Consider the following 23,683-nt stretch of genomic DNA (forward strand, 5'->3'; position numbering starts at 1 on the left):
CAATAATAATAATAATAACGATAGTAATAATAATTACAATACTAATAATAATTACAATAATATAGTTGAACTGAATCAATCAATCAATCAATCAATCAATCAATCAATCAATCAATCAATCAATCAATCAATCAATCAACTAAATCAATCGAATAATCAATCAAATGAATCGAATCAACTAAATCAAATTAAGTCCAAAAAGAATGCAGGCCTAAGTCACAAAACGACCCCATCATCTCCCTACGGGATTAAGTCGATAAGACCCCCGTAGTACTATCAAAACCCTAAATACCTTAGATATGGAATCAAGAGAGTTACGGAAATTGTAACCCTTAATCTTTCAATAATAAAACTCTTGTTTTCCGTATTATTTTTGTGCCTCTTTATTTATTATTGCAGGTTTCAATTTTTATGGTTTACCATGCTTCAGTATGAATTTTGAAGGAAATGTTCATACAATATATTGCAGAACCCTGGGCTATATTGTAGCTATGCTTTTTTGAGAATGTATCTCTTACGTCTCGGTAGTCGGGACTCTCGAGTCTCGACCCTGAGCTTAAGATAATGGTAACTAATTTTTTTACTCCCTCTGTCTCCGTCATTTGTTTACTTTTTTTTTTTCATACAGTAATGAATGACTGGGAGTTTGAGACGTAGTAAGTCGTTCGGTAGTCATTTGAACGGATGCTGTAACTTTAGTGGTCTATTTGCACTGTACTTCAGATACGTAATCACTGATCTCAGTTCTCAAACTATTGTCCATGTTCAATGAATCTGCAATACTAACTTTGCATTTCTTACCAACATAAATAAAGCATTCCCTTGTCAGTCACCTATACAGTTGATCTTTGTTTCGGAACAACAATGGGAGAAGTTGATGCTGCCTTCATTCAGGCCATTGAGCACAGGCCTAAACCGATCATAACCGAAGCCGACTCTATCCCAACCATTGATCTTTCTAGTGTTAGCTCCCTTGATCACATATCTGACGTCCCTGCGCTTGGGGACGTAGCTAGTCTCATAGCCGAGATAGGCGACGCCTGTCAGAAATGGGGATTCTTCCAAGTGGTACATCACGGTGTTCCTTTGGACAAACTGGAGAAACTCGAGCTAGCTGCTCGTGAATTCTTTGGTTTGTCCATAGAAGAGAAGAGAAAGGTGAGTCGAGATGAAGTTAGTCCAATGGGTTATTATGATACTGAGCATACTAAGAATGTTAGAGACTGGAAAGAAGTTTTCGACTTTACAGTTAGAGATCCTACTGTCTTTTCTGTTTCACCTGATGAATCTGAACCAAAGGAAGTCGTAAGTCGTTGGCCGGAACATCCCTCTGAATTAAGGTATAGCTCTTATGGCCTAAACAGTTTAGATGTTTAAGATATTGGAGCTGATAGCACTGAGCTTAGGACTCGCTGGAGATAGCTTGGACGAATATTTCAAGGACCATACAAACTTTATCCGGTTGAACCACTACCCACCGTGTCCAAGCCCTCATCTGGCTCTGGGTGTTGGACGACACAAGGACGCAGGAGCCTTGACCATCCTTCACCAAGATGCTGTCGGGGGCCTTCAAGTCAGGCGGAAGTCAGATGATGAATGGGTCAGTGTCAAGCCCACTCCAGGCGCCTACATTATCAATGTCGGTGACATTATTCAGGTTTGGAGCAATGATAAGTACGAGAGTGTAGAGCACCGAGTCATGGTTAATTCCAACAAGGATAGATTATCTATCCCGTATTTTTTAAATCCTGCACACTATGTCACGGTGAAGCCATTGCAAGGCCTGATCAGCGACCTTAGTCCCGCTAAATACAAAGAATACAACTGGGGGGAGTTTTTCGCTACCAGGAAGAAAAGCAATTTCAAGAAGCTTCATGTTGAAAACATTCAGATTTCTCACTTCAAGATTACTGATTAATGCTGGGCACTAGTACTGTCTCTGTATGCTTGTGGTTGAATGCAACAACCAACCATCCCCGCGCCTGTAAATAGTTCTTGTTTTATATCACCAGTGTAGTAATCTAAGTACTATTAGTCTCTATGAGAATGAGATAGTCAAATAATTAAATGGTCAAACTGTTCCGTTACATAGTTGCTTACATCTTCATACAGATTTGCAATTGCATTAGGCTCAGCCGAAAACAACTGCAGAAGTCACAACCAGGAGATTATAGACGAGTAGGCATATTAATATACCAACAAAAAAGATCAGTAAGGCGTAGGCGTGTTGGAAACCGAAGAATCAACATTGTGAAGCTCATGAACTGTACAGAGTAAATTGAACATTACCTTTATCTGTTTAGGCTTGGTTTACCTGCACTTTCTGAAACCTTTGAAACTAGTTTTTTTGTAGGCAGGGTAGTATTTAGCAAGTATTCCCCCATCACGATCATTTGTTTACCAAATGCGAGTTTAGCCCTGCAACTAAGCCTGGCCGCCATAGAGAAAAGCGCCTGAGTAACAACCGTGTTTGCTTTCCCTAGAAAAACACGAGGGGCAAGCCAAAGAGCCAAAAAACCAGCATGCTCTATCTGATCACCACATCCTACACTAAAATGGTCTTGCCACCTTGAATGAGACAAATTATGGTCAGTTTTTATTAATTCCCTATATGTTTCAACCAGCTTGTTCTCGACAAATTCGACATTTTCCCCAAGAGAAGACTTACACAAAACGGAAACACCCAAAACAAAAAACATCCTCTAAAGTAACAGTAGCTTCACCCCACGGAAAAACAAAAGTGTTAAAGTCTCCGGACACCATCTTTCAACCAAGCTAAAAATAAGATTACTAACTTTGTCAATTTGGTATGTAGAACCCTTGATAGCCTGAATGAAGGCAGCATCCACTTTAAATCTCCTCATATTTAAATTGAGACATTCAAAAGGAAGACCACAAATGCGAACCCATACCTCAGCATATGGGAAACGAACCGTCCTTGGTACTGTGTCAGGATACCAGCGTGCCAATACCATCAGAGCGCCATCAATGGTCACTGTGCTTCTAGTCAGCAGGCCCTCCAAATCATCAACATCTTCACAATGCAGGACATAGATTTCACCCATTCTAAATACTGTAATGATTCCATTCGTATCCCATTTACGCCTAATCACATCATTTATTAAATCATCCTCAAATAGCCGGTAGTCCACCAAGAAACCCAGATAGCAATTACCCCAGAACTCCCTAGACCTCCCCAGTTCTGCCGGATCCACATTAATTACCCCACCTGACCTTGGAACTTCTTCAGAACATAAATCAATATTTTTAGTCAATATACGCTTCAGTATGAATTTTGAAGGAAATGTTCATACAAGATATTGCAGAACCCTGGGCTATATTGTAGCTATGCTTTTTTGAGAATGTATCTCTTACGTCTCGGTAGTCGGGACTCTCGAGTCTCGACCCTGAGCTTAAGATAATGGTAACTAATTTTCCTTTTCATTCTTATTTGATATAATGAATTACTCCCTCTGTCTCAGTCATTTGTTTACTTTTTTTTTTTTTTTTTTTTCATACGGTAAATGAATGACTGGGAGTTTGAGACGTAGTAAGTCGTTCGGTAGTCATTTGAACGGATGTTGTAACTTGAGTGGTCTATTTGCACTGTACTTCAGTTACGTAATCACTGATCTCAGTTCTCAAACTATTGTCCATGTTCAATGAATCTGCAATACTAACTTTGCATTTCTTACCAACATAAATAAAGCATTCCCTTGTCAGTCACCTATACAGTTGATCTTTGTTTCGGAACAACAATGGGAGAAGTGGATGTTGCCTTCATTCAGGCTATTGAGCACAGGCCTAAACCGACTATAACCGAAGCCGACTCTATCCCAACCATTGATCTGTCTACTGTTAGCTCCCTTGATCACATATCTGACGTCCCTGCGCTTGGGGACGTAGCTAGTCTTATAGCCGAGATAGGCGATGCCTGTCAGAAATGGGGATTCTTCCAAGTGGTACATCACGGTGTCCCTTTGGACAAACTAGAGAAACTCGAGCTAGCTGCTCGTGAATTCTTCGGTTTGTCCATAGAAGAGAAGAGAAAGGTGAGTCGAGACGAAGTTAGTCCAATGGGTTATTATGATACTGAGCATACTAAGAATGTTAGAGACTGGAAAGAAGTTTTCGACTTTACAGTAAGAGATCCTACTGTCTTTTCTGTTTCGCCTGATGAACCTGAACCAAAGCAAGTCGTAAGTCGTTGGCCAGAACACCCTTCTGAATTAAGGTATAGCTCTTATGGCCTAAACAGTTTAGATGTTTATGCCGATTCATTGCCAGGAAGATAAATTTTAAGGGATATTCTCTCGTGTACCCCTGAACTTTTTCGTTTTCTAAGGTGTGTCCCTCGTTTTTCACCAAAAACTTTGACCGACAATAATTCTTTGTTACAAGTTCAGAAAACGATAATTTTTTTTTTCAAACCAATTATCTCGGCAAGGCCTTGAATTTGAAAAAAAAAATTCACCGCCTTCTACAAGAAAAGAGGGGTACATCTTAGAAAACGAAAAAGTTTAAGGGCACACGAGAGCCCTAAATTTAAAGAATTTAACGGAAACATTGAAATAAGCAGGGAGGTAGCACAGGATTACGCAAGAGCAGTGGAGAAACTCGGGTTTAAGATACTGGAGCTGATAGCACTGAGCTTAGGACTCGCAGCAGATAGCTTGGACGAATATTTCAAGGATCATGGAAGCTTTATCCGGCTGAACCACTACCCACCGTGTCCTAGTCCTCATCTGGCTCTGGGTGTTGGACGACACAAGGACGCAGGAGCATTGACCATCCTTCACCAAGATGCTGTCGGAGGGCTTCAAGTCAGGCGAAAGTCGGATGACGAATGGGTCAGTGTCAAGCCCACTCCAGGCGCCTATATTATTAATGTCGGTGACATTATTCAGGTCTGGAGCAATGATAAGTATGAGAGTGTAGAGCACCGGGTCATGGTTAATTCCAACAAGGATAGATTATCTATCCCTTACTTTTTCAACCCTGCACACTATGTCACGGTGAAGCCTCTGCAAGGCCTGATCAGCGACCTTAGTCCCGCTAAATACAAAGAATATAACTGGGGGGAGTTTTTCGCTACCAGGAAGAAAAGCAACTTCAAGAAGCTTCATGTTGAAAACATTCAGATTTCTCACTTCAAGATTACAGACTGATCAATCACATTACACCTTCTCCATATTGTCCAAATACGCTCAATATGATCGGTTTCCTAGTGAAACATAATGTAGGATAGCTCTTGCTGGGCACTAGTATTGTCTCTGCGCCTGTAAATAGTTCTTGTTATACATCACCAGTGTAGTAATCTAAGAACTATTCTTCTCTATGAGAATGAGATAATCAAATAATTAAACAGTCAAACTGTTCCGTTACATAGTTGCTTACATCTTCATACAGCTAGAGCGTACTGCAGATTTGAAATTGCATTAGGCTCAGCCGAAAACAACTACAGAAGTCACAACCAGGAGAGTATAGATTATAGACGAGTAGGCATATACCAACAAAAAAGATCAGTAAGGCGTAGGCGTGTCAGAAACCCAAGAATCAACATTGTGAAGCTCATGAACTGTACACAGTAAATTGAACATTACCTTTAGGCTTTATCTGTTTAGGCTTGGTTTACCTGCACTTTCTGAAACCTTTGAAACTAGTTTTTTTGTTGGCAGGTTAGTATTTAGCAAGTATCCCCCCATCACGATCATTTGTTTACTAAATGCGAGTTTAGCCCCGCAACTAAGCCTGGCCGCCATAGATAAAACCGCCTGAGTAACAACCGTGTTTGCTTTGCCTGGAAAAACATGACGGGCAAGCCAAAGAGCCAAAAAACCAGCATGCTCTATCTGATCACCACATCCCACATGAAAATGGTCTTGCCACCTTAAATGCTCTATGTTTCAACTAGCTTGTTATCGACAAATTCGACATTTTCCCCAAGAGGACTTACACAAAACCGAAACACCCAAAGGAGAACAACCACCCGACATTTTCCCCAAGAGGACTTACACAAAACCGAAACACCCAAAGGAGAACAACCACCCAAAACAAAAACATCCTCTAAAGTAACAGTAGCTTCACCCCACGAAAAAACAAAAGTGTTAGTCTCCAGACACCATCTTTCAACCAAGCTAAAAATAAGATTACTAACTTTGTCAATTTGGTATGTAGAACCCTTGATAGCATCAAAGGTACCGGCTTTTCGCCAAACTGGTTCATGAATTACCCTCAATTTCTCCACCCATGTTTCCCATCCTTTAAGAGGAATTGAACTAGAAATAAAGAGAACATTGGGTCTCCACGACGATGAAAAAGATTGAATCTTTGGAAGCGGGGTAGTAATGCATTGAGATTTAATTATTTAAAGACGGTTTAAGAAAACGGGCAGTTCTTTTAGTTGGATTTTGGATAACATTAGAGCTAGTTTATGATAAACCAAGAACTCTACTCTTTCCTGTATAATTATAGCTTCAGATGATTCTTCTTTTGCCATTTTTTTGATCAAATAAAATTGGGGTTTAAACAAAGCTACACAACAATGTTTAGAACTCGACTACAAATCGACATCAATGTTCATCAAACTCAAATGCAACACAACAAACATGACCCAAATCAATAAATCACATACAAAATACACATCAGTTAGTCTTGCTGAAGACGGGTCGGAGCATTGGAGCAAGTGACGGGTAATGCCACTCACAAAACGGATAGGGGGACAAGGTGGGGCACCCCCATGTGCTTCCCTCTCTCCTCTATTTGGGTCATTTGTGACGGATACGTGTCGTCTTCAATGAGATTTTGTGAATACATATAAACTACAAAGTATCAAAATTCTGTATTACCTTACTTGAGTAAGAGATTAATCTTCCTGAATTATGCAGAAATTACCAACGATATGTTGATCAGTTGAGCTTGATAAATGTAGTTGAGGAAATGGGGAACCTATAAAATAAGCAACTAACCTTAAAAAGATGGGTTATTTCATAACAATAATCCATCTTATTGGTGGTCTGCAATAATCACTCCATCCCATCAATAATCCCAATTAAATCCAACATAAGCACCATACCTTCTAATAACGAACCAGCTGATATTTTTTTAAGTTTATGTTTGAATATTTGATAGTTTTTTGACAACCTAGCTGGTATATGTGATGTTTATGTGTAATATTTTCAAGTAATGAATCATGTACTTAGTTTATTTGATACACATAAACATAAAAAAATATCAGCTGGTTCGTTATTAAAAGGTATGATGCTTATGTTGGATTTAATTGAGATTATTGATAGGATGGAGTGATTATTGCAGACCATCAATAGGACGGATTATTGTTATGAAATAACCCTAAAAAGATTGATTATTACTTCTAGGAAGCTAAGAATTGAGCACATTCACATTTCTCAGGGGTGGGTTCGGTTTAAAGTACATTTGACAAAGCTAGCCCGTCTCGAATTAACCCGATTCATACTCGACATGCACCCAAGCGGAGGTTTCGAATTTGACCCGGCCAAATGTTTTATGTATTGCATAGTCACCGGTTTCCCCAAATAACTAGTAACAACCCACCTGATCATAAGCGGAACCTAAAATGAATCAACCTGACCTGAATTCCTGCAAACCGAAATGACTCAAAGACGGGCAGTCCCGGTTGACCCGATGACGACCCTTAACCTGACACGGTCCGATGATCAGTGATCCGAACCCGATCCGATATTGACCCGATTAAATTGATTACCCGACAGTTATTAAGCTTAATATTGGTCGAAATGAAAGCGATTTATTGTTTAGTTTGATTACTTTGATATGTTTGACTTAATAATAAAGTAACTAAACCAAATAAGAGTTGAAAACTAATTTTAACGATCGAAATTTAAAGTAATGCGATAAAATTAGTAGACCTAATAATGGCCTAATCCAAACTTGATCCGATAACGACTCGACTAAAAAAGTATGCTAACCCGATATAACCTGGTCCGACCCCACCCAAACCCGACCCGATTGTCCCCTCTTGTGAAGATAGAGAAAGTGAGAAACCCCCTTTAAATCCTTAATCATCCACCCCTCAACGGCAATACCCACCCCTCCAAACAGTGAAACAGTATCAGTAAAAATGCAGGCACTAACCCAACTTTCACCATTCCTCTCTCTTCTCAGCTTCACTCCTTCAAAACCCAATTCCTCAACATCCCTGCGTTGCACAGGTGACAACACAGTCGGATACAGGAATGAACTGCAAGAATCTTTCGAAATGCGAAAGCTGCAATTCAAAACACCTGATTTAGAGATGAATGTTAAGGAACTTGAAGAATTGCCTGAGAATTGGAGACGTTCTAAACTTGCTTGGCTTTGTAAAGAATTACCGTCTCATAAATCGCCAACCATTTTTCGACTTCTTACTGCTCATAAGAAGTGGATGCGTCAAGTTGATGCTACTTATATTGCTGTTCATTGTTTGCGTATTCGTCATAATGAAGCTGCTTTTTCGGTATTGCTTCTGAATTATACCCGGTGTATCATGTTATCGTTTTTGTTTTATGTTTTACTTCTCTGTCCCGGTTATTTGTCGTCCTTTTGGGTGTCTCAATGAGTTATTGACGGGGATGGAGGGAGTATTATTCTCGTTGGTTGGGTGTAGAATGGCGTGGTACACAACTGTATTATTGCCCCTTATCCTTAATTCTGACTTGTTTGATTATTCCCTCCGTCCCAGTCATTTGTTGTCCTATTCCATTTTGGACGTCTCAAATCTTAATCGATTGTTGTCCTTTCTATTTTAGGAATGTCCGGGACATAGGGAGTATTTTTTAGGGGTAGCATGTAATCGTACCCATTATCCAATGAAAATGGGATGCTTCTGTTTATTATTCTCGTTGTTTGGGTGTACAATGACGTGGTACTGTCATAAGAGTACCTCCAGTGTTATTGCTGCTCATCCTTAATTACTGACTTATTTGATTTGATTGTTATGACATGGGGTTGAGTATTATTTTTTGAGCCGGTGTATAATGTTATCGTACACCCTATCCTATGAGAATGGAATGCTTCCGTTTTGTTTCTAATTAGATTCTGGTTTATTGTTCTAGTTGGTTGGGTTTTACAATGACATGGTACTGTACATGAGAATTTCTCCAATATTATTGCTCCTAATCTTTAATTACTGATTTATTTGATTGTTGTGACATGGGGTTGGGGAAAGATGCTTCCTTTCTCGGTATTGTTTCTTAAGCCGGTGTATCATGTCATCGTACATCATATCCAATGAGAATGGAATGCTTCCGTTTTATTTATACTTTTAGATTAGATTCTGATTTGTTAATGCTCCTAAACCTTAATTTCTGGTGTATTTGAAAATTGTGTGGGGTTGGAGAAAGATGCTCCCTTTATTATTATTTGTAATTGTAATGGGAAAGATTGGTAAATTTCAATTTTCTCGTTGGTTAGGTGTACAATGACGTGGTAATGCACATAAAAATTTCTCGAGTATTATTGCTGCTCATCCTTAATTCAGATTTCAGACTTATTTGATTATTGTGATGGGGGGTTGGAGAAAGATGCTTCCTTTAGCACTTTCTTTGAGTGCCCATTTGACTAAAACTGGACAGCAATGGTTCTTCGTACTTTGGCTACTAAACTGAATGCACGATTGCACGAAGTCTTAGATACTAAGCCATTGATTGAGCCTCACGATAATGTCTGGATGAGATGATTTTTTACATGGTTTTGGTATGTTTAGTCTTTGTATAATTTAGCTTTCAAATCCAAAAGACTTTTACGCGAAGAGATGTATTAGTATATTGAATGGTCCTCAACATTTCTTCTTTATTTGCTAGAATTCTGCAATGATAGCAATTCTTCTGATTTACTGTGCAGGTTTACAAGTGGATGACCCAACGACCCTGGTTTCGATTTGATTTTGCTCTAGCTACTAAGCTTGCTGATTACATTGGTAGGGAGAGAAAGGTTGCTAAATGCCGAGAGATTTTTGATGACATTATCAATCAGGGACGAGTGCCAAGTGAATCTACTTTCCACATTTTAATTGTTGCTTATCTAAGTGTCCCAGACGGCGACTACCTTCAGCAAGCATGTGAAATTTACAGCCAAATGATTCATTTAGGAGCTTACCGGCCTCGGCTTAGCCTGCAGAATAGTCTATTCAGGGCTATTATTGACAAACCTGCTAACTCTGCTAAGCAGTATCTTAAACAGGCCGAGTTTATTTTCCATAATGTAGTTACATGTGGATTAGAGGTACACAAGGATATTTATGGTGGTCTCCTTTGGCTTCATAGTTATCAGGACTCCATTGACAAAGAGCGAATGTTATATCTCCGAAAAGAGATGCATCAACAGGGTTTTAAGGAGAGTGCAGACATTCTATTATCCATTTTGAGGGCTTGCTCTAAGGAAGGTGATTTGGTCGAAGCAGAGATGACTTGGGGCAAGCTTCTCAAGTGTGACGGTGACTTACCCTATCAAGCATATGTATACAAAATGCAAGTCCATGCTAAGGTTGGGGATTTTGAAAGGTCGTTGAACATTTTTAGAGAAATGCAGAAGAAATTGGAACAGGTCAATGTCGTGGCATACCATACGATCATCGAGATTATGTGCAGTGCTCAAGAGGTGGAGCTTGCAGAAGCACTTATGGAAGAGCTCATTAAGAGTGGTCTGCAGCCTCTTATCTCAAGTTTTTTGGATTTGTTAAATATGTACTTCAAATTAAGGTTACACGATAAAGTGGAGTCGACCTTCTTTGAGTGCCGTCAGAGATGCCGCCCCAATCGAACTGTGTATAGTATCTACCTGGAATCATTAGTACAAACTGGCAATATTGTAAAGGCGGAAAGCATATTCAGCCAGATGGTCGAGAACGAAGAAGCTATTGGTGTGAGCGCCAGGTCTTGTAATGTCCTTTTGGACGGATACCTATTCTGTGGAGATCATGAGAAGGCTAAAAAATTATATGGCTTCATGCGCGAGAATAACTATGAGGCAGAGCCATTTTTGTTGGAGAAGCTGGAGTCAGTTCCTACGTATAACAAAAAGGTTGTTCAGAAATCTGTAATCTTGAAACTTACACCAGCACAAAGAGAGATTTTAGTGGGTTTGCTGCTCGGTGGCTTGCAAATTGAGTATGCGGAGGACAAAAAGAAACCTTTTCTACGTTTTGAGTTCAAAGACAATAGTGCTATGCATTCTGTCCTGAAAAGACATATCTATAACAAGTACCACGAGTGGTTGCAACCTTCAGATTCTTCAAGAGATGATGGTGAGAATATTCCTTCAAAGTTTTTGACAGTCCCACATGCGTTTTTCAGTTTCTATGCTGATCAGTTTTGGTCAAATGGTAGACGAAGCATTCCAACTTTGATTCATCGATGGTTGACACCTCGTGTTCTTGCTTACTGGTTCATGTATAATGGTTACAGAACAGCTACTGGAGATATCTTGTTGAAATTACAGGGTAATAAAGATGACGTTGAGAGAGTCTTGAAAGCATTGAAATCAAAGTCATTGGAATTCAGGGTAAAGCAGAAGGGGAAGGTATTTTGGGTGGGGTTTCTAGAAAGCAATTCAATTTCCTTCTGGAGACTGATTGAGCCATATATCTTAGATGACTTACGAGATATCCTTGATGCTGATAATCAGCGTTTGGATATCCAGCTTAGTAGTGAATCGTATTCTGATTATGGTGAGGAACCAGATTCTTCCGGCATTTACAGCAATGATGGTTTGTAATTGCTTGAATTGGATCTTAATATCAAACTATGTACGGTTGTTACACATTTACACAAATAATGGACTTCGTCATTGCTAATGCTACTTCCAAGCGTTCAACACTGCTAATGCAAGGTACTTCCTGACTTGCTGTTATCAGTGTAGGATAGTTTAGGGATCGTTTAACACCTGTATGAAAAATATAGAAACTATACGTAATTGATTGTCAGGAGTTCCAAGATGTAGTCTTTTTAACCATGTATAGGGATGAACAATCAGCATAACTTCACTATGTACTGTATTATGATTTTTGAGTATTATTTTTCCATCTGTGTCTTGGACTTGTGGAAGGAAATACAAAAAAGGGCTTTTGAACCAGTATCAAACTGAGTATGTAGGGTTAGCGATAAGAAATATGGCCAGCTTTATATGGTGGATTTCATAGACCTAGCTTGCATGCTGGAATCCGGATATCATTAGGCTTTTTATGTTCACTTTAGTTGCTACTCAGACAGTGAGAATAAGGTGGTGTTCTGACTCTGTTAGTTGATACAAAGTACTAATATCCTCGGTGCTTGTACTGTTTTCTATGCTCATTTCATAAATCATGCTCTTAAACTCGGCTTATAGTTTTAACCTGAACCGCGGATGACTGACAGTGCTGTTGTGTTTGTATTCAAGGTTCATTCCGTTAAAAGGATAAAGTTGCATACAACACAGATTCCTCATTTCCGTCTTGGGGCACATAGGACGCCTTTGATGCAGCTCACCAGCAACTGTAACATAGGTGACTTATTCTTTTCAGACCTACTAGCTGTTCTTGTTTCTTTTCTTCTTTGTTTTGACTCAAAAACACCCATCTTTGTCCTTTTGTTCAGTTTTGAACTTTCTGGTGGTCGGAACTCGGAACCAAACTTGGGCTACTGTCCGAACCCAAACACAAAGCTTCCGATGGGTAGGCCAAAGTATCCACGGTTCCACGGTTTAGTCCCGCCAGACAAAGCAGCGGCGAAATTAAACAACAGACACACCTTCACATTATTGCATTACCCCCTTTGATTAGATTCCCAGATTCTGCTACGTCATTAGAGGAGAGCAAATAATTCTCCTATACTAAATTGATACGGTACTAAACTTAGAGAGCACGTGCAAGATGCTGTGCCAAAATGTCAAGGGCATCTATTTGGGTATATGCAACTCTATTTTATTTTTTTCTATTTGCAACCCCTTTGGAAAGTTCTTAGAAACACCCGTTGTACCATGTCATTATACACCCTAACCAATGTCAGACATTTATTTGGGTAAAATCCCTTTTAGTATGATGATGCGGTACACCAGATAATTCTCGAGAATTTCTCACATATCCCTTTTAGTACTTGTATTAACTTGCCATGGTTTCTAGGAAGGATTAAGGATAGCAGCTAGTCTCCCTTAAGACTGAGATATCCGTTTTATAACTAAAATAGATCAAGGACTACACTATTTAGATAGATGGGGATAAACTTTTGTTATTCGCTCGATATTTACTCTCTTGTCTCATCTATGCAAGTGGTACTAATATTTGACCCGTTTTAACTATAAAACTGTGCCCGTCTTAAATCAAAATTTGTGTCAAGGAAATAGAATTAGTAGGGTGATGTAAAGTCTATACCCTAAACTCTGAAGTGGGCAGTGAAGAAAAGGATGGTGGCCTAAAAATGGTAGTGTAATTAGGACATCCAATTAAGAAACAGTCAATTCTACATGTATGCACTTCCCATGCTTACTCAAAACACTATAAAATGTGCAACAAGTTTTTGAAAAATAACAACAGAGATTCTGTTTACTACAGTGAATGAGTGGAGGAAGCATGCTCAGTATATTCCCTCACTTATTCTAATGATTCCATTTTACGATTTTTCTATAAAAACTATGTAATGAAAGATTCAAAAACATATACTATCATTTTTTTTGGTATAAACCATCCGGTTTAGTTCGGATTCGAGTCGGATAGGACCACTGGGGCGGTAAAGCTCTCCTTCATGAGTTTGCCGCGTTTCCAGGGCTCGAACACGCAATATCTGGTTAAGCTAGAACAACCCCTTACCAGTTGATGTAAATGCTCATTTTATTAATAAATACTTTATATTATTAACGTGCATCATGAGAGCATTGTGCTTATGAAAAAGAGATTCTTTAGCTTGTCTTTGAATGATTGGTTACTTTTTACCAAATTTAGCTTCAAAGGGAGGCATCTAATATTCAAATATAGTACACCTAATAATCTCCAAATGTATCTTTACATTCCTCTTCTACACGTTCATTGCTTCCCTTGCAATACTTCCTAGCCTTTTTTGTTTAGATCTATCAATTCACTCTTGATGTACAAAAAAAAAAAATTATTACTCAACTTGCAAACATGAAAGTTCATGCCTATAATGCCATGATTCGAACACGTAACTGTCGTTTATAGTATTTTCGTCTTAATTACTAGACTATGACCTCTTCAGTAACATGTACTATTGGTTTTGATTCATTGAATGTGGACTACGGCGTAAGTAACTATTATATCAATAATCGAAATTGGAAAAAAAAACATGCATTGGATGTACTAATTTAGACTTTATTTGTTTTTGAGAATATATATATTTTTTTCTGAGCTTATTACCTCAATCTTTATTTGTTTTTAAGTATATGTGTATTTCTATGAGCTTGTTAAAGTTTATAAGTTAGATTTTAATATTTTTCCGTCAAAACTTAAATTTAAGTAAGCTTATATGTAATGTTTTTTGAGTTTTATTGTAATTTTTTGAGGTTAATGTTTAAGTGAATGAAAACAGAAACTTTATAGTAAGACTCATGATTTTCAAAACATGACTCAAAAACTTTATTATAATGCTAAGAAACTATACAATTTGTGGTAGTACATCGGATATATAATCTACCTACTGGTCGAAATTACAGTCCTTATTAGTTACTCCAAATTTTACAAATAAATAGAACAATTTATAGATCTAAAAAAACTGATTTATCACAATTTTAACGCTTCTGTTAGGTGAACTATAATATTTAAACACGACAACAAAATCTATAATCTATAATCTGCTTATACGTCTGCTTCTACTAAAAATAATCGCCTAAATGACAAAAGTATAAGAAATGGAGGTCCATGTTTTCAAGAAAATGAAGAGAATCCGGACCGCCTTACATGACGTTGTTGAGATGTTTGGAATACGAAAAAAAAAAAAACACGAAACAGTAAATAGTGTGAAAAATGGAGAATGTTGAACAAAACAGAATCTTGACTAATGCATACTCTTCACTTTCCCTTATTTCTCTCTCTTTTTCTCCCTTTCACATGATTTTCTGAGTAATTTCTTCTTAAAACACAAGATATCATCATCAACAACAACAACAACATGGGTTTGATATGTCCTGAGTTTAGTTTCGACATGAAACCCGAAACCATTCATGGCTTTCTTAAACATGTTTCTTTGATCAATGATGTTTCCCTTAGACATGACAAGGTCAAGGAGTTTATCACCCGGTTAGAAACCGAGTTGTCGTATATTCAAGTCTTTGGTAGCCAATTCCCGCTTTCCATTCTTCTCTTGAATGATGGTTTGTCTCCTTTCTTCCTTTCGTTTTTCTTATCTGGGTGTCTCAGTCATTTTTTTACGTTTCTGTGTTTTTGGTGCTTTTTGTCAAAAGTAAGCGTAAATAAATGATTTTGGTGCAGCAATCAAAACACTAAAGAAAGAAGCATTGCGGTATACAGGAAGAGATGATTGTCATTGTCAACCAGTAGTGTTGGAAGAGTTTATTCCCTTGAAGAAAGATTCAAGTGTCGAAAACACGGAAATCATACAAAAGGTAGATGATGGGAAGGACAAGAAGACTTGGATGAGCTCAGTTCAGCTGTGGAATGCTGATGATTTGCCTTCGACTTCCACACCCTCCCGAATCCCACCCAAAAAACGCGACACGCTTTCTTTGGGTAGATATAAGGCAGGATCGGATAAGGGTGTGGGTGGGCTTTCTTTAGTGGCCCCGAAAATGATCAAGCATTCAAAGGATGAACAAAGCGAGGCTAAAGGTCGCAAGCAGAGGAGGTGTTGGTCTGGTGAATTGCACCGCAGATTTGTTGATGCCTTGACGCATCTTGGTGGAGCCCAAGGTAGTTAATCAAACTTCTGTCTTTGCATTATTCATGCTGGTATAACAGTAGGAGCAATGAAAGGCGCTTTGCTTATGTTACGGGAATTCTGATGTCTATATTGTTGCAGTGGCCACACCTAAACAAATACGGGAGCTGATGCGAGTAGACGGTCTTACTAATGATGAAGTGAAGAGTCATTTGCAAGTGGGTTTGTTTCCGAAGTCAGATTATGTTTGAAATTGGCTTATATATATAACAAGAAACATAAGTCTAAAATCCTGCATTTTTTCACACAGAAATACAGGCTTCATACTCGTCGAATACCCACCAAGTCAGCTGCAATGTCGCCTGAGGGTCCACTTCAGTTGACTGTCTCCACAACAGCTGGTGATAGCATGGAGGACGAAGATGACGGGAAATCTGAAAACTATTAGACAGACGGTTACATAAAAGATGCAATGCGGTCCAATCACCCTGCAATTTTGCCGCAGTAGTAGTGTTCTCTATCTTCCGAGTCTTTTGTTTCTCGTTTTTCTTTCAATTAGTAACGGCATAATCCCAGATCCAGCCGGGAACCAGAGGTAGTAGGCGAATTAATCATATGTCGGTACCAGGAATCTAATTGTCTGGTTGTTGCTACACTCGCTAGTCTATTACTGTCTGTGTATATGTGTATCACCTCAAATTGATAACCTGATCCCTCTCTGGTCCTCATTCCTGAGTCATGCTCGATATTGTATCCCGACTGACGCTCCTTTTACTCCATTCACATCCTCGATATTCCACCTCATACAACTGTCATAGTGTCATGTCGGAACTTGTTCAATCATTACAGTAACATAAATTCTTGTCATCATCTATCTAAATGGGATACAATTTGACCCGTTTTAAGCTTAACACAGATATACCCGTCTGAAGAGAGACCAACTAAATGACAAACAAATCGCTCTCAGGAATATTAATAATTGAGGACATTGAAAGAGAAAGGCCCATGTAATACTACAATACCTGTTATGATGAGAAACATGTGAGTGAATATGATGGATGTATAAGTTTTGAATACATGTTCAAGTTACTTTAACCATTATTTCCGTGATACGGATCAAATGAATACATGTTCAAGTTAGGGTCATAATACGAGACAAATTAAAATTTGCCTATACATTCTCAAACTTGATATTAGCCCTATATGTAGGCCTGATATATACGAGTTAAGATCATTTCGTATTAAAGTTGAACTTGACCTTGATGTGTCGACGACACAAAACTTCCTAGTGATAGTCTTGTATACGAGATAATTTAATTTTTATTGTAATAAAAATCGATTCTTTTGAAGAATAACAAATTAGGGAATTTTAAAAAAAATTGGGAAAATGATTAGGAAAATTTGGAAGTTAGAAAAAAAGGGAGGAAAAAGGGAAATGAGAGGTAAGGAGAAGAAAAAGGAGGGAAAGTTGGAAAAACAGTTAAGAAAATGTTAATGACACAGAAAAAGTTTAAGGAATTGCTTAAGATGCAACTAATTAGATGATTAGATGATGATGCATTTTACAAAACTCATAAATTAATTCAAAAAAAAATATTAAAAAAATTTAGGAAATAAGAAATGGGTGACAAAAATGGTGGAGAAGAAATAAGGAGAAGTAAATCAGGGGGATTACAGTTGAATGCAGATGCCCCGGAATTCATACCGACGTCTCACCGTCTTCTTTCTCAGAATTCTATGTATTTTTATTATGATGGGGTGTCTACTAATCCTCCTGATTGGTTTTATGGGACTGATCAATATCCTCATCACCTTTCTCCCCCTTCGTCGCCTTCCCCTTCCTCCCCGTCCTCCTCGTCTCCCTTGTTGTCGGCTCATTCCTTTCCTCCGAATTTCCATATTGTCCAACTTAAGATTGTTAAACAGGTTGAGTACTTGTTTAGTGACTTGAGCTTGTTGGCTAATGATACTATGGCTAAACATGTTAGTAAAGATCCTCAGGGTTATGGTATGATCCCTTTTCTCGGTATCACACTCTCACATGTACAATGTACGCCCTGTACAATGAAGACGGATTTGTACAGGGCGTACATTGTCTTTCACGTGTACAATGTACGTCCTGTACAATGAAGACGGATTTGTACAGGGCGTACATTGTCCATGTGAAAGACTGTCTGGTGGCGCTGTTTCATTTTTTTTTTAATGCGTGAATGCTAAGTTATGTTTTTTTTTTTTTCGGGTGATTTTTTCTGATAGTTCCTATTTCGGTCATTGCATCAATGAAGAAAATTAAGGTCATGGTGACTGATCACTCTTTGCTTGTTCAAGCTCTACGTTCGTCTACCAAACTAGTGAGTATGGTGGCGCTATTTCATTTTGACTTTGGCTTTCGATGTTCTTAGTTTGTTTTATTCTGACTTGTGAGGTTCGACTTCCAAGGTGGTGAGTAAGGATAACAAGAAAGTGAAAAGAAGAAGGCCATTTACTGAAATTTACAAAGAAGAATTACAGGTACAAGTCGTTTATTAATCTCGTCTGCTGTATCAAACGGACTGACTGACCAGTGACTTAATTGCATTACAGGGTCGTACTGTAATAGTCGAGAATCTGCCTGAGGATCACTCGTACCAGAATCTCCAGAAAATATTTAGTGTTGTTGGCAGGTAATACTCTGTGCCAGTCCCGTTTCTCTTATTTCCATTCGATGTTTTCACAGTTGAACGTTATTGGACAGTGTCAAGGCTATCAGACTATGTCATCCACCAGAACAAAGTCCTTGTCGTTCCAAAACTGAAGTCATCATTAGTAACAAGGTAGACAAGTATTAACTCAACGACACTGTATTTTAAACACCGATCACAAGATAATATAATTCGTGTAAGAAATGTGACAGGTTCATGCGCTGGTTGAGTATGAGAATCCAGACATTGCAGAAAGAGCGGTATACATCTTAAAACCGACTTCTGTTTTCATTCATTGGATACGGTGTATTGTATACTGAATTGACAGATGTATACGGTATACCATCAGGCTGAAGCATTGAATGACCAAAGGGACTGGAGAAAAGGGATGCGAGTAAGGGTGTTGCTGAGACGCACGGTAATTAAATTTGATCATAATATCATTTTTACCCTTACTGTTCAACTGTAATTGTTATTTACTCGTAATCTCGACATTTCAGCCAAAGTCCGTCTTGAAAGGTAGAAAATCAGACTTCGACATTCTAACTGATGAAGAAGAAGAATGTCCAGAAGAAGCTTCACAGCCAAATGTTGCAGAATTTTTCAGTGATAAGACTGTAAGTAGGAGTATTAATTGAATTAGCCGCGTGTATTGACAGCTAACTGAACTGTTTAATCTGTGATGCCATTTTGAAATACTTTTGACAGGGAGACGAGGATAGTGGTGGATCGAGAAAGATGTCAATACGCGTAGGGGAGAAACTAAAAAAAAGCCATAGTGGTCGCGGCATACTGGTATCACCAACAACTACAAAGATGCCTGGAAGCCCTTTTCATTTGCAGTGTAATGTATCCCCCAAACTGATAAACAAGGCACCGAGAATGCCTGATGGTTCGAAAGGCTTCACCATGGGACGCGGAAAGCCTCTCACCACCTCGCCTATTTCCTCGCACGCCACTCACTAGCCATTCTTCCTTACTTTGGCGCGCCTTTTTTTTTTTTTTTTTTCATTTTTTTTCTATACTTCGGAGACAGTTCAAATTCGGTTCTATGGTTTCGAGAAAATATTCATCTATTTGTTTTAAGTTATATCCTTAACCTCAAAACAAAGTTCCCATATATATGGTAGTAAACTACTGCGTCCGTCCAAATGAATAATTATCTATGTTTGAATTCTCCCTCACATAAGAGAACAATAGATAACTATATTGAATAAGACGGAGGGAGTAGTATGATACTCCATATATTTTAGTTATATACAAAAAGTTTAAAGGTTGGGACTATAGAAATAATAGAACTAAATATATTTGATAACGGATAATTTTAGTCCTTGTTTATGTTCACTTCAATTTTGTGCTCATAATCTTTTAAGTAGGGGTGAGCAAAATCGGATATCCGATACGGTTTTGGGTTTTTTAAATCTTCTTTTTTAGTATCCTTATACGATAATGTTTTTCCGTATATACGGAAACCGTATATCCAGTATCCGTTTTTCAACCTCACTTATGTAATTTAATATTTCTTTTTTCTTTCCTATGTGCGATTGTTGGTTTAATTAGTAATTTAAAAGTATTTTAAAAAGTTATAAGAGTAAATAACTTATAAAGTTTAATACTAATAAGGTTTAATCATCAACATATTTGATATTTTGTGATTTATGTATATATTTTAATATTTTATTCTAGAAAAAAGGCAACCGTATCGGATACCGTATATCCGGTTTCATATTTTGCCGATCCTTATCCGATACGGTTTTTAAAGAACCATATCGGATATCCGAAAATTCGTATCGGATATCCGGAATCCGTATAATTAAATTCGCATAGCGTATCGGATACATATAACAAAACCATATCGTATAATTTTGCCCATCCCTACTTTTAAGGCCATACTTTCTAATTTGAATATCACAAATTGCTGTATAAGGGGGTCTCTTACCATGAGACCAACCCAATAATTAACAGCCCACTATACAAGAAATATATATTTTTTTTTGAAAAATATATAATATAAGAAATATATTACTTATACATGAATGAATATCAAAGAAACCGACACCATTCCCACGTCTATACTTTGCTCTTCAGTCTTCACCTCTGGCAAGCTCTCGTGTGTCTGCCTTCCGATTACGCCATCCCCGATCTCAATGTACGGCCTCAGACATACCTTTTTCGCGTAACACCTTCACACAAATATTCATCTTAGAGCCATGAGTTTCTTATTTCAATGACTTGGTTTTTTAACTAAAATTAGTAGTTGTTATTAGATAATAAAAATAAAGCCATATTCTAAAGTTGCTGTTATTAGAATCGAGATAACAACTCACTTCTCTTTATAATTGTACTCCATAGCTTTTAAGCTAAAAAATAAGGAGATCTAAAATTAAAAATTTTAGATGGTCTTATAAGCAGTTAATTATGTAGTAGAGACTAGAGATGAAAAAGTACATAATTTTCTCAACACAAAATTCAAAGTTGTTTGACTAGAGATGAAAAAGCACTTTGTTATTGCACATAGAAATGGTGAGTTTAAATAGGAGGATTGGTTACTTTTTAGTTCCTTCTTACCAACGGAAGGAACCCATTTGATTAAAGTTCAATTTCTTAAGGAGAGGGGTAACGACTTTTTTAAGCAAAATATGTTTGACTCTGCTGGCGGCTGCTATGAAATGGCATGTCGACTTTTATGCTTGGTTCTGGAATCGATGGAGGACTATGACGTTGAATCTGTATTACGATTAACAGTTACTTTAAATCCAAATTCTAGCGGCTTGCGCTAATAAGCTCCATGAGTATGAGGCGGCTATAAACTTCTGCTCCTTGGTTTTGTCGTCTTTTCCAAAAAATGCTAAAGCTCTATTTCGTAGAGCTATAGCTTGTATGAAGACTAATATGCTCCTGGAAGCGCAAACTGATCTAGAAACTGCTTCAATGCTTGAACCTAAGAATAAAGATATCCTTAGAGAACTAAATGTTGTCAAGAATGTACGGGCTATTAATCATAACAGTAAAAGAAGTTTTGACGAGCAGTTGCTATGTGAGGTGGCTAGGGAAAGTAAAAGACCTATCCCTGATGTTGATAATATTGGGGACACTTCGGTTAACGATAAGGATGGGTCTTCTTGTGGCTCGTGCGTTACTCCATTTTCTGACTCCATTGTCAAGGATATTTGCAATTTTGAAAATGTCCTTCCTGTAAATTTAGAAGAAAATGCTTCTCCAAACATGGAGTTGGAACACAATCACAATGACGCTAAAATGGATGAAAATGAGCATATCCCTAACAACTTGGTTCTTGAGTTCTCAAGAAAGAATGGAGGAAATTCGCGACTAAGAATCTCCGAACAAGCTTATCAAAAAATCCTTCAAGGTAGTACGGTGAGCTATTACCATAAAAGAGATATGTCAATTATGTCAATTTGGATCCTTAACATTGAGGTTATCAAGGAGGGAGGAAAAATAAGAGACCATGATAAGATAAAGAAGAGGAGGAGACGTTCAAAAAAGCGGAAATTTAAGACGAAGGTGGTGAATGAAGACAGGTCTTCTCCTTTAGGCGGTATCAATGAAAGTCATGGCATTTTTTTCCAGGGAGTCCTCTTTAGGTGGCGTAAGCTCGAGGTCGTCCTCAGTTTGTGACAACTTATCTTCAGCTACCAACAACTCTAATTGCTCTCAAGGATTCAAATGAATATGAGTTGTTTCTTTTTTCAGGTCGTCCTCAGTTTGTGACAACTTATCTTTTGTTGGTAAAGTTTCACGTGCCTCGACTACACGTAGACTTAGCAGGTACCCCTCAAATCGGCAAGTGAATGAGAAAAGGAGAATTAATAACTCCAAGAAAAAGCATAGCCATGCATGGGAACGAATCTCCGAGACACAATGTATCTACTTCCTGCGTAAGTAGGTCTTTCTCCCGTAAATTTCTACGTCCTCGTGGCGTAAGTGTGTCTTGTTGCAGGTACTCCCCTAAAGCTCAATTGACAAAGAAGAGAAAAGAAGTTTTCGCTCAATTGCCAAGCTCAGATCGTCCCCTAAAGAAGTCTTTTCTTTTTACTAACCACATCCTTAGTTTAATTTCCTTTACAGATAATGTAAGAATAAAGACCGATTCGGCGAATCAGATAGGCACTGTGTAAAGAATCTTTCTATATCGTTGCCAAAAAAAAAAAAAAAATTAGAAGTTGTCAATATAAAAATATAAATATTCAATTAAAACAATTAGAGAAAAGGGATGCGAGTAAGGGTGATGCTCAGACGCACGGTAATTAAATTTGATCATCTTATCATTTTTACCCTTACTGTTAAACTGTAATTGTTATTTACTCTTAATCTCGACATTTCAGCCAAAGTCCGTCTTGAAAGGTAGAAAATCAGACTTCGATATTCTCACTGATGAAGAAGAAGAATGTCCAGAAGAAGCTTCACAGCCAAATGTTGCAGAATTTTTCAGTGACAAGACTGTAAGTAGGAGTATTAATTGAATTAGCCGCGTGTATTCACAGCTAACTGAACTGTTTAATCTGTGATGCCATTTTGAAATACTTTTGACAGGGAGACGAGGATAGTGGTGGCTCGAGAAAGATGTCAATACGCGTAGGGGAGAAACTAAAAAAAAGCCATAGTGGTCGCGGCATACTGGTATCACCAACAGCTACAAAGATGCCAGGAAGCCCTTTTCATTTGCAGTGTAATGTATCCCCCAAACTGATAAACAAGGCACCGAGAATGCCTGATGGTTCGAAAGGTTTCACCATGGGACGCGGAAAGCCTCTCACCACCTCGCCTATTTCCTCGCACGCCACTCACTAGCCATTCTTCCTTACTTTGGCCCGCCTTTTTTTTTTTTTTTTTTTCATTTTTTTCTATGCTTCGGAGACGGTTCAAATTCGGTTCTATGGTTTCGAGAAAATATTCATCTATTTGTTTGAAGTTATATCCTTCGGATAGTGATAGGGCGCCACCGGGTGACGCCCAAATTGGGTGCCACCCTCTCACAAGCATTCTTTATTGAAGGGGCCCGCACTCACCTCATGTGAGAGGGTGGCGCCCAAATTTGGTGTCACCCGGTGACGCCCTTTCATTTTCCATATCCTTAACCTCAAAACAAAGTTCCCATATATATGGTAGTACACTACTGTGTCCGTCCAA

The 23,683-nt window shown here is 38.2% G+C and overlaps 4 protein-coding genes and 1 pseudogene across 4 annotated transcripts; all 5 read left to right on the forward strand.

Moving 5' to 3' along the window:
• The first annotated feature begins 710 nt into the window (after positions 1-710).
• LOC141611253 (protein LATERAL BRANCHING OXIDOREDUCTASE 1-like) lies at positions 711-2,099 on the forward strand (annotated as a pseudogene).
• A 1,408-nt stretch (positions 2,100-3,507) lies between these two features.
• On the forward strand, positions 3,508-5,384 carry LOC141611252 (protein LATERAL BRANCHING OXIDOREDUCTASE 1-like). Its single transcript, XM_074429753.1, has 2 exons — positions 3,508-4,234; positions 4,580-5,384. The coding sequence occupies exons 1-2, from the start codon at positions 3,759-3,761 to the stop codon at positions 5,166-5,168; spliced, it is 1,065 nt and encodes a 354-aa protein (XP_074285854.1). The 5' UTR covers positions 3,508-3,758; the 3' UTR covers positions 5,169-5,384.
• Positions 5,385-7,906: 2,522 nt separating this feature from the next.
• Positions 7,907-13,079, forward strand: LOC141611254 (pentatricopeptide repeat-containing protein At2g15820, chloroplastic). The gene is made up of 4 exons (XM_074429754.1): positions 7,907-8,491; positions 9,877-11,862; positions 12,409-12,514; positions 12,606-13,079. The coding sequence occupies exons 1-2, from the start codon at positions 8,117-8,119 to the stop codon at positions 11,746-11,748; spliced, it is 2,247 nt and encodes a 748-aa protein (XP_074285855.1). The 5' UTR covers positions 7,907-8,116; the 3' UTR covers positions 11,749-11,862; positions 12,409-12,514; positions 12,606-13,079.
• Positions 13,080-15,125: 2,046 nt separating this feature from the next.
• Positions 15,126-16,299, forward strand: LOC141613001 (transcription factor HHO3-like). The gene is made up of 4 exons (XM_074431744.1): positions 15,126-15,327; positions 15,446-15,883; positions 15,993-16,069; positions 16,162-16,299. Exons 1-4 carry the CDS (start codon positions 15,126-15,128, stop codon positions 16,297-16,299), a joined length of 855 nt encoding a protein of 284 aa, XP_074287845.1.
• On the forward strand, positions 16,300-23,377 carry LOC141613002 (la-related protein 6C). The gene is made up of 14 exons (XM_074431745.1): positions 16,300-17,859; positions 18,108-18,202; positions 18,291-18,362; positions 18,435-18,514; positions 18,586-18,664; positions 18,745-18,792; positions 18,882-18,950; positions 19,033-19,149; positions 19,241-19,497; positions 21,090-21,148; positions 21,300-21,910; positions 22,758-22,796; positions 22,879-22,995; positions 23,087-23,377. The coding sequence occupies exons 1-14, from the start codon at positions 17,472-17,474 to the stop codon at positions 23,342-23,344; spliced, it is 2,289 nt and encodes a 762-aa protein (XP_074287846.1). The 5' UTR covers positions 16,300-17,471; the 3' UTR covers positions 23,345-23,377.
• Positions 23,378-23,683: the final 306 nt, after the last annotated feature.

Source organism: Silene latifolia, chromosome 11, assembly GCF_048544455.1.
Source record: "Silene latifolia isolate original U9 population chromosome 11, ASM4854445v1, whole genome shotgun sequence".
Lineage (NCBI taxonomy): Eukaryota > Viridiplantae > Streptophyta > Magnoliopsida > Caryophyllales > Caryophyllaceae > Silene > Silene latifolia.